This window comes from Balaenoptera acutorostrata, chromosome 9, assembly GCF_949987535.1.
Source record: "Balaenoptera acutorostrata chromosome 9, mBalAcu1.1, whole genome shotgun sequence".
Lineage (NCBI taxonomy): Eukaryota > Metazoa > Chordata > Mammalia > Artiodactyla > Balaenopteridae > Balaenoptera > Balaenoptera acutorostrata.
The window spans coordinates 108,788,311-108,805,900 of record NC_080072.1 but is presented as its reverse complement, the minus strand read 5'-3'; the positions used below and the strand labels follow the sequence as shown (position 1 = coordinate 108,805,900).

Below are 17,590 nucleotides of genomic sequence, written 5' to 3'. Positions count from 1 at the left end.
CTTTTGCTGTTACAGCATAGCTCTTTAGCATGAGGACGCCATGCTAAATCTACCCTAAAAATAAACAATAATCAAACAAACTCATAGCTCATTTGGAGGTGTTTAAAGATGTACGTCAATGCTTGGTTCCTATCTTTGTCTTACCAAGGTTGTGTCATTGCCAGGAAGGCCATACACTGGAAATATCCATGGGGGTAGCTCTTGAAATCCCCACCCCAGTGTTGGTACAATATTGATGTATCTCAGATGGACAGTCTTGTTCATGTCGGAAGCTCCCTGCGAAATGGCTACTTCCAACTCCAAATTGTCCTTGGTGAAATTGAGTCAATTGAGAGATAAGTGTAACGTGTTAGTATTACAGAGAAAACATGAAGGAAACAGATGTTTGGCCTGGAAGAGATGCAGTTTCAGATTGAGATGACTCATGAGAACTGCAGCGGTCCATAAGAATAATGCTTGTGTAACTTTTTATTTCCAGTTGCAGAGGCCAGGGACCAGACGAAACCTCCTGGTTCTGGGCATTTGAAACTAAGCAAAGCAGTTCACACAAAGACAAAATTGAAGTCAGGTCCTAATAAGGTTTTTTTAAACATCTTTATTGAAAGAACTTACATATCGTAAAATCCACCCATTTAAAGTGTATACTATAGTGGTTTTTAGTATATTCACAGAGTTGTGTAATTATCCCCCCAAAAAGAAACCGTGTACCCCTTAACAATGCCTCTCTTCTAGTCCTACCCCTATCCCTAGGCAACTACTAATACACTGTCTGTATAGATTTGCCTGTTCTGGATATTTCATATAAATCAGAGTATGCAATATGCAGTCTTTTCTGACTGACTTCTGTCACTTTCCATTATATTTTCAAGGCTCATATATGTCATACCTTGTAAAGTTTTGAAATGTTTTTGCCAGTCGGAGATCTTCTGAACTCAGCCTCCAGGGCCAGTTCAGATGGACTAGTCGGGTCTCTGTCCATCCTCTCATTACAGTGTATCTCTCTTGTAGACAAGAGTCAACACTAGATAGATAGATCATAGGAGCAGGTGTTAGAAGGCCAGAAAACAGTTTCGTCAGGGAACAATGACAAGTCCAACTGGATAAACAAAATATTCCCCAAAGACCTTTTTCTAGGAAAGCAAAATAAGCCCAACACTGAAAGTCTTCAGTGAAATAGTTGAGCTCAGTTCAGCATGAACTTACCTCCCAGCCAAAGGCAGGTTGCACCTCAGAAGGACTTTTAGATATGCACTCTTGTCGAGGTTCCCAGTGCAAGGCAGTAAGACCTTCAGCCAAATCTCGATGAGCCCTTCATTTCTGCCAATGCCCTGTTGCCAGAGACCACCAGGAGCATACCTAGAATTAAACAAGTTGAGTTCAGTACCCATTTGAAGTGTGGGAGATCACACACCATGGGGTCTTTAGGGCTTCTCAGTAAGAGGGTGTTAGAAAGGACTTATTAGAGGATTTGGGCTTGTGTTATGTGATTTCAGGACAGCTGCAAGAACAAAGGATTGTTTGTTCAATCCAATTCAAGTAAGTGGGGTTTGCTTGGGGACTGGTGATGTCGGAAAGCGTAAACAACTCTGTGACTGAGGATCTTAACAAATATCTAGGAATGCAGACCAAAGTAAACCTAAAGCAACAGGAACTTCCATTAGCTAGAAAGGGGGGGGGAGGTTTGGTATTTTTGTGATTGCACAGTGACCTTGTTTTTGTCTGTGCTTAAAAAAAATTATGTGTTTGAGACCAGTGTGATCGGGTCTGACGTTGGTGTTCTGCAAGATTGTTTTATGTCCAACAGAAAACACCAGGCCTAGCTGTGAATACCAGGCCCACTCCTAAGTGTCAGTGTCAGGCCAGTTCCTCTTTCTCAAGTATGAAATGAGGTATTTAAAACATGTAGAACTGTGGCTGGAACATGGTAAAAGCAGTAGTTGCTGGACCACTGTAATTATTTTTCACCACCAGAAGGGTTTTTGTAAGTGTCTTAAGTACTTAAACAATGGTTAGCGAAAACAGAAATCAGTTTGATGGAACAGAAGCTATCATACAGCACTTCTTAATGATGGAAGAGAGTAGATTCTCTCTTGATAAAATAGCCCTTAACATATAAAGCTGATTGTCTCTATAAATCAGCTTTACTGTTTTATAAGAGAGAGGGTTCTATTCAGAATTCTTAGTCCTCATTACCACTGAGAGCAGAATCTCTATAGTTTATTTATTTAATTTTTATTTATTTATTTATTTGGCTGTGCTGGATCTTAGTTGCAGCATGCAGGATCTTTAGTTGCAGCATGCGGGCTCTTTTAGTTGCAGCACGCAGGATCCAGTTCCCTGACCAGGGATCGAACCCGGGCCCCCTGCATTGGGAGTGCAGAGTCTTACCCACTGGACCACCAGGGAAGTCCCAGAATCCCTATAGTTTAGAAAGGAAACTTCATTTTAATAATTTAAGAAACATCACTATCACCTCAGCAAAGTAAAATTGCTGGTATAGCCTGCTATTAAATCAGTTCAATTAAAATTCCAATTAATATGGTTACTTGTGCTGTCATGGGCAGAAACCACCATCTCAGGAAAATGTTTACAAGATTTATTTGTGCTGATGGTTACATAAGTGATATAACACTATGTGTTACAATGTCCACAGTGTGGACAGATTTCTACAAGTCTGTTTTAACTCTTAATTTGGCTTGGTGTTTTTATTTTTAGCTTTTGGCACATTTAATGTGCTATGGACTAGAAGAGAGCACCCTTTGTTTTACTTTCCATGCTTACTGTCCACCAAATTAGAGGTCTGGAGGCCAAGGTTTAGGTATTTTAGAATGGAAATAGATTTAAGAGGGACCATCTGCTAGATATGTCTTGTACTCCATTTTAGTTCTTTTTGACCAGCCTTTTAAGCAGACTCCTGGTAACACCAGAATCAATCCAAAGCATAGTGGGTTTCATTTCCACCTCACCATGACCCTACTCCCTCCTAAAAAGTATTACAGTTTACTTGATGGTCAAATTTCAGTTAGATCAATCTTCCTGGCCTGCCCTAATTGCACCTCCAGGCCTTTTTTGCAAGTCTTTACCTATAAGCTTTAATGTTGCCTGCGTTCTGAAGAACTGCAGAATACTATAAAGTAGATTTTTGTGTGTGTCCATGGTGACCAGATCCAAATACCGGGATTTTTCCGGTTTTTAATCCTAGGACAGATTGAAATGTTAGTGTTTAGTTCCCTCTTTAAGAAAAAAAGTGACAGTGGGAAGATATTGACAAGTGAACAGCTCTTTCTTAAACAAAATGCAACATTATCTGGTCCTCCAACCCACATCTGGTTTAAAACAAATGAGAAGGATCAGGAATAAGTTGGATAAATAGGCATAGGGGAAAAGCATAAATGTTTTTTGATAGTAAAGGAATGAGAAAAAGAAAAGGCATGCACAGAAATGCCAAACACACACCAGTAAGGGCAAGATGGGGGTGAGGGGACAGGAGGAATAGAGGTGCAGCTGGGGATGAATGTAAACGCATAGGGTCTTGTCTCCTTTCAAAAACCTCTATCAGTGTATTAGAACACAGGATAACAATTGGTGTTCTTGATGATTACCATGAGTCATCAAGAAACAAGAAAAGAATTATATTTAGTGTTATTTATTTAAGAAGTCAAGGCAAAATACAACTCTGTCACAAATTTTCTAGTGCAAATTATTTAATAAAGTAAGCTTGGATGCCTTAAAAGGGATTCGGTTAGTTTTTTGGAAAATTTTACTTAAGTGGAAAATGTATTCGGTTCCTAATGTCAGCAAATTCAAGTGTTCCAAGGGGGAAAACTGAAGTATCGGATTCAAAATTTTCATTGGGAGGAAGTTTCATCCTATGTATCTGTTAACAGATGATATTTATTAAATGTTCACATGTATATGGTGTTGTACAACTGTTACAGTTAGTACCTTTTAGCTTTCATTAAAATACTGCAACCAGAAGGGTGCTGGCGGTAAGGACTGCACAGCCGCAAAGGCTCGTTTGTTTACTTGGGGCAGCACAGCTTATTCGCACGCCGTAAAGACATTGGCCAGGTTTAGTACCTGATGAGAACAGGCGAGGCTGGTTAGATCTACCCTCCCACTGAAAACAACATGATCTTTTTATGTTAAGTCACGGTTTAAAGTATTTGAAAAGATGGTTAGGGAACTGCCAGGTTAATTTTAGGGGGGGGCCTGACGCAGAGAGGTAAGTACATACCAGAGCACTAAAACCAGTTTTTCCGTAAGACATTTGCCAAAACACAAGAGGGCTTTGGTTCATCAAGTCGAAGAGTGAGGGAAACAGAGGTCGACCCAGAGCATATGAAAGCTGTGAAGTCTTAAAGAAGTTGCTCCACGCATTAAGCACTAGGACTCAACCTGCTCCCCTTCCTCCAGACTCCAGGGGACTCTAGAAACAGCTGCCTTGGCAGTGGGCCGACTAAGAGATGAAAAGGGAAAAGGAAAAACACATCCCTGAGAAGTGGTGGGCACAGACCAGCCTCTTGCAGATTTACATCCTGCTTACTCCTTGCATGGGTAGGCCAACGAATCTCAAACAGTGAATTGGGTTAGATAGGGCCTGCCCTCTAGGAACCTAGCAGGGGCAAACAGAAAGCTTTTCTGGAAGAGGGTATATTCATCCTCCCCTCAGCAAATCAGTCCCCTGCAAATAATTTTCACGGGCGGTAACCACTGTCAGAACAACCAGAGCACGCAGGAAACATGGATATCAAACATTCTGGCAGCAGATTGGATTTCAGCAGAAGAGAGAATTGGTGAATCAGAAGATAAATTAGAAGACATCACCTGAGTGCTGCACAGAGAGAGAAACTATTAGGGTTCTCCAGAGAAACAGAACCAGTAGGATATATATAGATATGCAGAAGGAGGTTTATTAGGAGGGATTCACTCACATGATTACGGAGGATTAGAAATTCCATAATCTGCTGTCTGCCAAGTGGAGGCCAGGAAAGTCGGTTGTGTAGTTCCAGCCCAAATCTGAAGGCCTGGGAACTGCCGGCCTGTTAGTGTCCAAAATCCCAGTCCAAGTCCAAAGGCCCAGGAACCAGAAGTGCTGATGTTGAAGAGCAGGAGAAGACGGATGTCCCAGCTCAAGCAGAGAGCAAATTTGCCCTTCTTTCACCTTTTCGTTCTGTTCAGGCCATCGCCAGACTGGATGATACCCACCTGCAATTGGTGAAGATGATCTTCCTTACACAGTCTACCAATTTAAATGCTAATCTCTCTGGAAATACCCTCACAGACACACCCAGAAATAATATTTTACCAGCCCTCTGGTCACCCCTTAGCCCAGTACATTGACACATAAGTTAACCATCACAGAGACAGTGGTAGAGACTACAGGTGTAAAAGAGGGTAAGGGTTATGGATGGTACAAACATAGGTATGATGGAAGTCCTAAAAGGAGAGGAGAGAATGGCTGAGAATTTTCCGGAATCTAAGAAAGACAACAGTCCATAGATTAGAGGCCAGCAAATCCCAAACTGGGAAAAGATAAAAAGAAACATGAACCTAGACACATTATAGAGAAAATTCCGGGAAAAAAATTAATGACAGATTACCTTCAGAAGAATATCTGACTTATAAATAACGTTAGAAACCAGTGAAATGATATCCTCCATATGCTGAAGGAAATAACTACCAATCCAGATGTCTACACACAGTGAAAATATCTTTCAAGAATGAAGATAAGACATTCTCAAAGAAAAACAGAATTCAGCAGTATATCATCACTAAAGAAATGTTGAAGGATAGACTACAGGTAGAAGTGAAGTGAACACAGATGGAAGGTTTAATATACACAAGAGAATGAAGAGCAGAGAAAGGTAAACATGTGAACAGATGTGGACAAACATTGCTTATATTAAAGAGTAGGGGCTTTATCAAAACAAAGAAGTAAAACGTCAGGCAATAATTTGTAAATTGAAGAATGGGTGTGTATGGGAAATGAAGTTAAAATGTTCTAAGATCCTTCTGTTGTCCATGAGGAAGGAAAAGTTTTTAGACTTGGTTAAGTATGTGTCTAATTTCCAAAGCAACCAGTAAAGTGAATAGGAAAAGACTGTAATTTCCAAACTAATTGTAAGGGGGAAATGGAATGATTATTATCATTTATATTCAACAAGTTGATTCTAAAATGTAAAAAAGGCAAAGGGCCAGGAATAGCCAAGATGTTCAGGGAGCAAATGAACAAGGTGAGAGGATTTGATCCACCTCAAATCAAGATTTATTACAGAGCTACAGTAACTCAAGTGTGGCCTTCATGCAAGTGCAGACCAGCAGAGGGAACTAGCAGAGAACTCAGAAACAGACCCATGCTTTCAGAGCACTGCAGATCAGAGAAGAAAAGACAGACTTTCCAGTAACTGTGTTCTGTCACAAAATCAACTCCAGGTGTGTTAAAGAAAAGACCCAAGTGCCAAGGGCAAAACCTAGATCTTTCATAAGGTAATTTGAGATAGGGAAGGATTTTTAAAAACAAGCTCTGAAAGCCATAACCATAAAGGAGAAGACTGATCAATTCAATTAAAATATAAATTTTTCGGTCATCAAAAGAAAATGTAAAAAGACAAGCCATGTAAGAGGGGAAAATATTTGTAACATCTTTTATCTACAAACATGAAAAGAACTCTTATGATAAAAAGGACAACTCAATAGCAAGACTTGAACAGGCATGTCACAGAAGAGGGGTTGAATAAATACATGAAGTTAAAAAAATACATATTCTGTGACCGAGCAAGTCCATTCCTGATATAGATACCCTAGAAAAAAAAGCATGTGTATGTGCATTGTTACTTGAATATATTCATAGCAGGGAATTCCCTAGCGGTCCAGTGGTTAGGGCTGTGCGCTTCCGCTGCAGGGGGTGTGCATTCTCAATCCCTGGTCGGGAACGAAAAAAATATATATATATATATTCCCAGCAGTGTTGCTCATAGTAGCCTGAAACTGTCCATCAAGAGTGAATTGGAGGGGCTTCCCTGGTGGCGCAGTGGTTGAGAATCTGCCTGCCAATGCAGGGGACACGGGTTCGAGCCCTGGTCTGGGAAGATCCCACATGCCGCGGAGCGACTAGGCCCGTGAGCCACAGTTGCTGAGCCTGCGCCTCTGGAGCCTGTGCTCCGCAACGGGAGAGGCCGCGATAGTGAGAGGCCCGCGCACTGCGATGAAGAGTGGCCCCCACTTGCCGCAACTAGAGAAAGCCCTCGCACAGTAAACGAAAACCCAACACAGCCATAAATAAATAAATCCCATTTAAAAAAAAAAATTGTTTAAGAGTGAATTGGATAGATGATGAATAATACCTAACTTCATTTACATGTAACAACATGGATAAGTCCACAGTATTGAAGGAAAGAAGCAAGACATAAGAATACATACAGTGTGACTCATTTTATGTAAGGTTTAAACCAGGCACCATTAAATGGTATGTACTCTTGCGTACTCTTCGTGGTGAGGGCGTGATAGTAAATATTTTAGACTTGACCTCTGTCACAAGCTCACTTGCTCCACTCTGCCACTGGAGTGAAAGCAACCCTCGATGGTGCTCAGCTGTGTTGTAGCATAAAACAACCCCTAGTTTATGGAAACATGCATTTGAGGTAAAATTACTTTTTAAAAGGAAGGGGGAGGGGATTTCCTGGTGGTCCAGTGGTTAGAACTCTGCGCTTTCACTGCCGAGGGCGCGGGTTCGATCCCTGGTTGGGGGAAGATCCAGCAAGTGGAGCAGCGCAGCCAAAAACAAATGAAAATAAAAAATAAATAAAAGGAAGCAGGATAAGAAGAAAAGGAAAGAAATGATTACCGTGAAAGAGGATGCTGATGGTTGCCTCCTGGAAGGAGGGGTTTGTGATCAGAGAAGGGTAATGGGAACTTTCAGGATGCTGCCAGTGTTTTAGGGGGTTTGTGAGGAGGTTTCACAGATGTTCACCTTACAGCTGTCTTTCTAATTCTGTGTAGAAGTTGTGTGTACAACAAGTAAGTTGTATGTCACAATAAAATAAGTTTTAAAAAACAAAACTTGTCAATGCTTCCTTAAATGATTGTTACATTACTTAATTTTATGTGAATTTTTGTTTAGTTTACATTTCAATTGCTCTACTTCTTTCTAAAATTTATATCAAAGAAATACTCTTGAAAGAATTTCAGTAGTGATATAAGGCTGTTGTTTCGCATGTGATTTTTTTAAATCACATAAACATTTAATTAAAATAAAAGTAGGGACTTACCTGGTGGTCCAGTGGTTAAGAATCCCCCTTCCAATGCAGGGGATGTGGGTTCAATCCAGATCCCACTTGCCGCGGGGCAGCTAAGCCCATGTGCCGCAACTACTGAGCCCATGCACCGCAACAAAAGATCCCGCACGTCACAACAAAGACCCCGTGTGCTGCAACTAAGACCCGATGCGGCCAAATAATAAAATAAAATGTAAAAATTAAACAAAAGTAAAAAAGTTATAGAACACTACTACTTCTGACCAGTAATTCAGGGTATATACATTAGATAATCTGTTCAGAGGCTTGGAGACACAGCTTACAATTTATATCTTGGCTTTATTTATTACACCAAAGTATTGACAGCTGTCTTTTTTATTCACAGGTTCAGTAGATGAAGGCGTCACTGAAGGGCTACCTACACTTCAGAGCACTTCTAGCACCAGTGCTCACGCAGATGATGACGATCGGTTAGTACTAACATAGTACATAGTTTTCTTGTAAGGGCTGTGCTTGTAACTCTAAATCCAAGCATTCTATCTGGGAATTACATAAAAGTTTATTGCGACCTCCCTTTAGTATATTTTTTAGTCATCAGGTAGCCACATAAATTAGACAACTTATAGTACAAGGGGTTTTTTTTTTTGGCATTTCCAAGACTTCCCAGCCCAGTTGCTTTAAATAGTATCTGTATTAGGGGTTGGCAAGCTGTGGACCACAGGCCAATCCCAGCCACCACATTTACTTGTAAATCAAGTTTTATTGGAACACAGACATGCTCATTTGTTTACGTATTGTCTGTGGATGGCAGAGTTGAGGGGTTGAAACAGATCATGTGGTGTGCAAAGCCAAAGCTAATTACATCTGACCTGCTACCAAAAAAGTTTACCAAACCCTTATCTATGTACTCATGGTTCCCAAGTCATTATCTTCACATTGACCCTTCCTGCTTGATAATTTTCACATAGATGTAACAGGGCCAAGACTTCATATATAGCCAAGACAGAACTCTAGCCTTTCCCTCCCCTCAGACCTGCTCCTCCAGTCCTCCTGTCTCGGTAAACAGCACCATCATCCCCCCAGTTTCCCAAGCATTGTCTCTGGGAATTATACTTGATCCTTCTTTTCCTCACCTCCCACCACCATATTTAATCTTTAAGCTAAAGTCCTGTCAGCTCTGCATCCAAAATATACTTCTCCTCCTTCTCAGTCCACTTCTCCTCCAGCTCTGCTACTACCACCCCAGCCCAGGTCACCACCATCTTTCGCCTTTACTACAGTAACCTTCAACTGGCCCCTGATTTCATTCTCCCCTACTCCAGTCATTCTCCATGTAGCAGCCAGAATGACTTTGTTTTTTAAATTAAGTCAGATTATGTTGCTGTTCTAAGTAGCAGATCCTTAAAATTCTCCAGTAGATTGACACTTAAAATCTAAACTCCTCACTATGCCTTTAAAGGCCTACCTGATAGGACTTCCTTCAGACCATGCTCCTCCTTGCATACCATATCCCGCCACGCTGACCTTCTTTCAGTTCCTAGAATATTTCTAGTCCATATTTGTTCTGGCTTTGGGGCCTGTCTGCCATTTTAGGGCCTTTACTCTGCCTGAAATGCTTTCTCCCCTGATTTCCACATTGCTCACTCTTTCCTGAATCTTCAGATCACTGTCTAAGTGTCAGTTCTCAAGGAAGATTTTCCTGACCACCAGTCTAAAGTAAAACAGCACCAATCACTATTGGATCACTCTTGTTTTAATTCTCTGTTCTGATCATTTCCTCGAGTGTTTATTGTCTGTCTCTGACCACTGAATATAGACTTCACTGAATTAACTCCTCCTCTTAGAGTCCGGGACAGGCTTAAAAAGTATATTTGTTGAAAACTTGAAGGATTCAAAGAACTCAAACAAGGTTTATTGTTCTTGAATAGCTAAACCTGATAGAGCAGGTTATGAACCAGAGTCATTTGAATAAGTTAATGAAGGTGTAAACAAATGGAAATATGCCTAGAATCCTTAATTTCAAACATTAATGAGGTTGTCTGTTCTATACTAGATACTGTGCTGAGTGGTGGGCATATTGAGATGAAACGTAATAACCCTTTACCCTCAAAGAGATCAAGCCAACTTTGGGGGAGGGGGAAGAGGTTAAAGACAGACAAGTAAGCAGATAATCATGAGTCATCTGCAGAGGGGTCTGTCGCTCTGCATAGGAGGGTACCTACCTAAACCACTGATGAGTCAAAGAAGGCTTTCGGGAGGAGGAGGTAACTTCTTGGGTACATTTCATAAAACATCTGGGCGTGTTATCTAGGCAGAAACGGTAGGCACGTAAAGGAAGTTAAATATATGAAAGCACAGCACTGAGAGAGAACTGTTAAGGAGGAACTGCTTGGTATGGGTATGTTTGGGGAGTATGACAAGAAATGAGGCTGGAAGAGTACACAGACCCAGATCATGCGGAGTCTTGTCTGCCTTCACTCTGAAGATAACAGTGAACCATTGCAGGATTTTTATCCGGGGACTGATTTAATCAGAGAGATCACTGTGAAACAGTGAGGATGGATTAAAGGGGTGTGGGGCTAAAGAGAAGGAGTTATTAATTCAGCCGTATATTGATGAGGGCCTGAATTAAAGCAATAGTAGGAAGGGAAGTATTAGAGAGATGAAGGATACCTAAAGTAAAATCATTTATGATATGTGCTTGGTCATACGTCCTTGCTTAACTTAAGATACTTGACATTCTGGACAATAACATTGTTTCTCCTATTGTTATAAATGAACCTTGTAATCTTTTAAACTGCTTCAAAAAGTCTTAAAGTGTTTTTTGGTTGTTGTTGTTCATTTAAAGTTGTGCAGAAATGTTTATTGAACTTAAAAATCAGAGCCTGGTTGCCTTCTTTGGTCTGTTTTTTAGATTGGAAAATGTTCAGTATCCCTACCAACTCTACATTGCTCCTTCCACCAGCAGCACAGAACGGCCAAGTCCAAATGGTCCCGATAGACCTTTTCAGTGTCCAACATGCGGGGTGCGATTCACCCGTATTCAGAACCTGAAACAGCACATGCTCATCCACTCAGGTAATGTCGTCATCCCTATTGTGGCATAAATGAGCACCCCAAAACATTTTATTTTGAAATTCCAGTTAAAAACAGTAAACAGATGCTTTTGAGTTAGAAAAAAGTTTATCTCTGGGAAGTCTAGTGAGAACAGATAAACATAGGTCCATTGCTGAATTGGTGCAGTGTCAGAAATGTATTTGCTTACAGGCATCAGTATTCTCATTAAGACTTGGGTCGGGTGTAATATGTAAATGAAAAAGATATCAGATGCATGTGTGTGTATATGTGAGGGAGAAAAGCACAAATACATACCGTAAAGCAAATGGGGTTAACAGGGTGTATATTGGTGTTCTTTGTACTATTCTTCTTGTAACTTCTCTAAGTTTGTAATTATTTCCAAATAAAAAGTGTTTTTAAAAATTAATAACAATAATTTAATTTTAATTCTACAATCCTAAATTTCTCTGTGCCCTGATTAGTCAGCCTTGTAGTATTTTTTTAGTGTAAAAGAGGTTTTGGATAAATGATGTGTAAAACATATTTGCAATTTAAGTTAAGTGTTCACATAAAGGCAGTAAAATTCTTGGGGGTAGAACACTGACCTCTGATAAAGTAAGAAATCTTTACTGCTATTCTCAGCTGTATAACTCTCTCACTTAGATAGGTCTAACAACCCCTGTGCTAACACTAATTCCCTATGACTTTGTTGAATCAACAGATGATGTTTTGAAGGTTTTTGAAATTTTATTTGTTAAAACTGTGATAATGAACTGGAAGGGACCATTAATATACTTTATATTTCATATATTAATTTCTACATATTTTTTCCATCACTGTTACATTAAATACCCCAAAACTCAATCAAGTAGTAGTTCTGTTACAATCACTAATTATGTTCGGAGATGTTAGAATTTACCTTTTTTCTTCTCATTTTTCTCTTGAGATAGGAAATGAAGAGTAGGTACTGATCATTTTCACATCTTCTCAATATAAACCTCACTACTCTAATGAAATGAAGTAATGTTATGTGAAGATTTAGGCTCTGCTTAAATACTCTGGTTAAATTGTGTTTTGACGTCTATAAAATACAAGATTGGGAAGCGTTCAAAAATCTGTTGGAGTATATATTACCTCGATTACCCCCACCCCATGGTGCCTTTCTTTCTCGCTTTCTTTTTTCAAGCACTAGTGACTTCTTAGATGTTCTGTACCTTTTCTGAGATACTGAGTTTGGAACTCATTTTTGCTGATGATATTTGTCTTTTCAGATTATCTCTTGCTACAGAATTACAGTTCAGAAATCTGTGAGGTTTATGACATTTCCACTTATTTTGTTTTTAGATAATATTTTGTTTTGCTTTATTTTATAGGAATTAAACCATTTCAGTGTGACCGATGTGGGAAAAAGTTCACCAGGGCTTACTCGCTAAAGATGCATCGCCTAAAGCATGAAGGTAAACGCTGTTTCCGGTGCCAGATATGTAGTGCCACTTTCACTTCCTTCGGGGAATATAAACACCACATGAGGGTTTCCCGGCACATTATCCGCAAGCCTCGGATTTACGAGTGCAAAACATGTGGCGCCATGTTCACCAACTCTGGAAATTTAATCGTGCACCTGAGGAGTCTGAACCATGAAGCGTCAGAGCTAGCAAACTACTTCCAGAGCAGGTGAGGTGCACAACGAAAACCGAACCAGGAAAACTGCTTTCTAAACTCTCTTTTCCTGCTTTTAGGGCAGCCTGCTGTGTTTTTTTATCAGGTTGCCAGCTAATCAGTCACATGCCTTTTAAATTCCCACTATCCAATAATGCTCTGATCTCCTGATCTGATCAAATTTTGCTGATCCTTCTAAGTATAAACAATTTTAAATACATTTATAGTTGGCATTAGAAATCTTTTACTACAGAAGTAGACTACTTACCAGCTTGTTTTGGTTTTTTTGTGGGTTTTTGTTGTTGTTTTTTTAAATACAAGGTTAAAGTAATTCTGTAGTACATTTTAAAATAGACCTTATTGGAGAATTTACCGTGTCAGATGATATTTAGTGATAGTGGATTACTTCAGACTCTTTGGATGTTAATTAAATTCTTGACCACTTCTCTCTTTTTTCTTTAAATAGTAAGAGAGAAACTTCTACACCAACTATAATGGATATGATAATTTACATCAATTGAAGTTTTCCTTTTTTTCTTTCAGTTTAGAGCTCCGTGCTTTTAATATAAAAAACTTATAATAGAGCTACCTTTCTGATTTATTGGGTATCCAAGGATCAGGTTCTGGTTCTAGCTCTGCCACTAACTAGTGTTATGATTTAACACGTCACTTTACAGATGAAGAAGCTTGAAGCGTAGAGAAAGATAAAATGTAAGCTTTAAAGATGATTTCTAAGGTCTCCTCTAGATATAAAACTCTGTTGTCTATTTTTAATATTTTATCAGAATTGTACATCTGTAGGACTCCTTAGTTCCTTATAAAATCAAATCTTAAATTTTTAACTGCCTTCATTTTTTAAATCTTATTTTTCAGTAAATTATTCCTGCATAGATTTTGTTTTTCTCTTCAAGCCAGACATTTTGTTTAATGTAATCATTTCTAACTCTGGGTGTCTGGTTATCATATCACTAAACCTAGATTATACATGACATAACAAACTTTGTTCCAGACTAAAATAGTGTCTCAGTTAACCACGCCTGTTTTCTGTATCTTCCCTGTACTGAGCCCTCTATCCTCTACTCTTGTTTAACACCTGAAGACTTTTTAGAAAATATAACATAGGACATCTTAAATTGCTTTGCAGATGAACAGACTTCAGTTTTTTTTATTAATAGTGGACAAATTATAAAATAACCTTAAGTATATTAGTTATTGATATTATAAAGTGTAATGAATTTTTTTTTGTTTAACAGTAAAGATTTAAATCAAGCATCTAAGTAGTTTTTTACATTTCTCTATATAGTAGATTATATAAAAGGTCATTTATGCCTGGGGATTTAGTTTCTTAACTAATTTATATCCAGGATGTAATAAAAAGCTAGGTTTATATACCTTATAATTAGTGTATAATCCAAGAAAGGTTACGCATAAGTTATTCAAATGATCTTTGTTTAAATGAACATGCTATTTCCATCTGTTTTGTATACAAAAACTCTTCTACATAGAACAAGTAAGGCTGTTTAGGTGTCCAGAGTGACACTGAAGGTGATAATCTTATCTCTCTTGGTGGTAGGGAGAGTTGATATACTTTGGTTCTAATGGATGGTTTTGGTTCATATATTTAGGAAAGTTTAGAAGTTGAAAATTCCTGAGTTCTAATCTTCATTCAAAAATTAGAGAAATGAAAAATCCCAATCTTGTTTTACAAATCAGGTCTTTTTATTGTGTCTTATTTATTACTGGCTTGAAAATTAACTCCCTGTTTCATCCTTTGCCTCTTACCTAGTGATTTCCTAGTACCGGACTACTTAAACCAGGAGCAAGAAGAGACCCTTGTTCAATATGATCTTGGAGAACACAGTTTTGAAAACAACTCCTCTGTTCAGATGCCTGTAATTTCACAGGTCTCCTCGACCCAGAATTGTGAAAGCACTTTTCCCTTGGGGTCTCTTGGTGGGCTGACAGAAAAAGAGGAGGAAATGCCAGGGCAGCCAAAGACCAGTGCTTGTGCCGAGGCAACCAGAGAGGACCCCCCAAAATCAGAGCTGTCTTCTGTAACTATTGAGTAATTTCATGGTTTGGCTTCATTTTTGATTTTTGGAAAGTGCCTGTGCTTGGTCTTGTACATTTGAATTTAATTTAACTTTTTAAGCAAAAAAGGGTTTGGGAAAGAATTTCCTTTTTTACTTTGTAAGTTCTGCAACTGATGTTTTATTTTTCATGACTGAGAGATTGCTTCTGTAAGTGCACAATAACATGGTGTTGAAATATAATAGAAACCTTGAGACTTAAGGAGAACCAGTTGACTTAAAACTTGTATCAGTTTCCTCTTCCATTATCAGGAGTAGGCTAACAACAGATCATTAGGTCAAGAAGAAATCAGATGATTATTGACCTTCCTGAAATGAAAGCGTACACCAGAAACATATTGCTGAACGAATCTGGCAAATGGCCTGAATAGATGTTTACTCCTATACACAGGATATTGTACAGTATTTTGTAAAGCCTGTTGTTTTTGGAAGTATTTATGGTGAGCTTTCTTAAAAATTATTAGGGTATATACTTCTGAAATCCCACGTGTTTTGTTTTGTTTTGTTTTTTTAAGCTTTGTCACTATAATTTTTCATGGTGAAAATTTGGTATTGGGATAGGTATTCCCTGTACCTTTACAGTACCTCTCCTCCAAATAATCTTTCTTCTGTGAAAGAAGGCGAAGAACCACGGTTAAGGATAGTCAACTTGTGCATGAAATGACCAGGAACAGAGAATATAGTATGTGAATCTCGGCTTCATAGGAACTCTTTCATACTGCTTTTCTGGATAAAATTATTGTTTACCTGGTCTTTGAATGTTAATGCCTGGCTAATTGGGTCATTGCCTAAATCAGTTTTCTCTTGCCTATATACTTGGCATGATCCCATGAAAAGGAGATATACTGGAGATGTTCTATATTTTATACATAGGTTTGTGTATTGTTGAGGATGTTTTTATTCTGCTGTTTTGGACAAAATAAAGAATTCTCTGTTAAGGCTATATTCTTAACCCAACTGCGATTGTTTACAAAATACCCATATGACAGTGATAAATTGTCCTTATTCCAAAATAGTTTAAGACATTGCCAAATGTCATATTAAAAGCAGTTAGGATAGTTTTTACGCAATGTAAGCAATAATGTAGAAGTAGAGGAGAGTCTATAAAATGATGATCTATGACTCAAACCTATTTGGGGAAAAAAAAAAGAATTGTTAAGACTAAAGAAAAACTAAAAACCTTAAATTAATGACTATTACCTCTTGCTGCTAAAAAAAGAAAAGAAAAGAAAGAAACTTCGTGGTTTATAGTTGAAATACATATGATACTCTAGACTGGAATATACGTTTTTACCTGGTGCCGTTAAAGCATCACTGACCTTGATCCTGAATATTCATGAGTCCATGAACAATGATCTTTTGAGTAACTCTTTTTTTCTATGTATATACCCAAAGTTTAATAATTATGAAAACACCTGATGAGGTTAGAAAAAGAAAATGCAGTTTCTTATTCAAAACACAAGATCTCAGTTTTGTCTGGGTGCTAGTTGTTAATAATAAAATTTTTCTAAGTTATAGTGATTTGTTTCATTTTTTTTTAATTGGCTAATTCTATAACTTCTTTTATCCCCTACAAATGTAAAGGAAGGGAAAGTGAACTCATTGAAGATTTTTTTTAGGCTAATGTTCTTTCTGTCTGTTTGAATATTCTGCTGTTTTTAACTTGTTTCCAACTCCTTTTCTCACTCATGAACCTGTTGTTTCCTCTTTGCTCCCAAACATAGGTATAGTACCTTCAGGAAAATCAACATATACAGATTATGATGGCCTTCCATTATTTATGCTTCTTTACTAATAGGTTGAATTACTTTCTTCAACAGACTGTGATACTAATAGCGGTACTGCTGTGTCTCAACTGGAAAGGTCAGGAATTTTTATTTTTAATGTAATATAGATTCTTTGGAAACTGTTATGCCTACCAGTAGATAAATCTCAAAAGTTAATTTTAAAATCTTAATGGAGAAGACAAAGAATCGATAAAATTATGACCAGGAGTCATTGTTGCCCTCAGTTCTAAGAGTTATTTTTTTTTTTAATTGATTAATTGATTGCTATGTTGGGTCTTCGTTTCTGTGCTAGGGCTTTCTGTAGTTGTGGCAAGCGGGGGCCACTCTTCATCACGGTGCGCGGGCCTCTCACTGTCACGGCCTCTCTTGTTGCGGAGCACAGGCTCCAGACGCGCAGGCTCAGTAATTGTGGCTCACGGGCCCAGCCGCTCTGCGGCATGTGGGATCTTCCCAGACCAGGGCTCGAACCCGTGTCCCCTGCATTAGCAGGCAGATTCTCAACCACTGCGCCACCAGGGAAGCCCTAAGAGTTATTTTTTTAAAAAAGAAGAAGAAGAAGGAAGGAAGAAAAGGAGGAAAGAAGTAGGGTTAATGAGAAGAAATATATCAGAACCATTTGGAGATTTGTTGGTTGAAAGTGTTTTAGCACACCCCCTGTCCTGAGAATTTTGTATTAAGAGAGTCCTACAGTTTTGGCAGCTCTGAGGTGTTCTGTGTTCTCAGAATGTAGGATTACAACCAT

General features: G+C 38.6%; 1 protein-coding gene and 1 non-coding gene across 7 annotated transcripts in view; one reads left to right on the top strand and one right to left on the bottom strand.

The window, feature by feature from the left end:
- Positions 1-17,091, top strand: part of ZBTB44 (zinc finger and BTB domain containing 44) — a 66,269-nt gene extending 49,178 nt beyond the window's left edge. For 3 of the 6 annotated variants that reach the window (XM_007183340.2, XM_057552218.1, XM_057552222.1), the window contains 4 exons: positions 8,641-8,725; positions 11,170-11,333; positions 12,686-12,986; positions 14,758-17,091. In XM_007183340.2, coding sequence (XP_007183402.2) covers positions 8,641-8,725; positions 11,170-11,333; positions 12,686-12,986; positions 14,758-15,040 — 833 coding nt within the window. In that variant the 3' untranslated portion in view covers positions 15,041-17,091. The remainder of the gene's footprint in view (positions 1-8,640; positions 8,726-11,169; positions 11,334-12,685; positions 12,987-14,757) is intronic. The other 3 variants (XM_057552220.1, XM_057552219.1, XM_057552221.1) reach the window with 3 other exon arrangements.
- TRNAG-CCC (transfer RNA glycine (anticodon CCC)) lies at positions 2,334-2,406 on the bottom strand. Its single transcript has one exon. It is a non-coding gene; the product is annotated as a tRNA-Gly (tRNA).
- Positions 17,092-17,590: the final 499 nt, after the last annotated feature.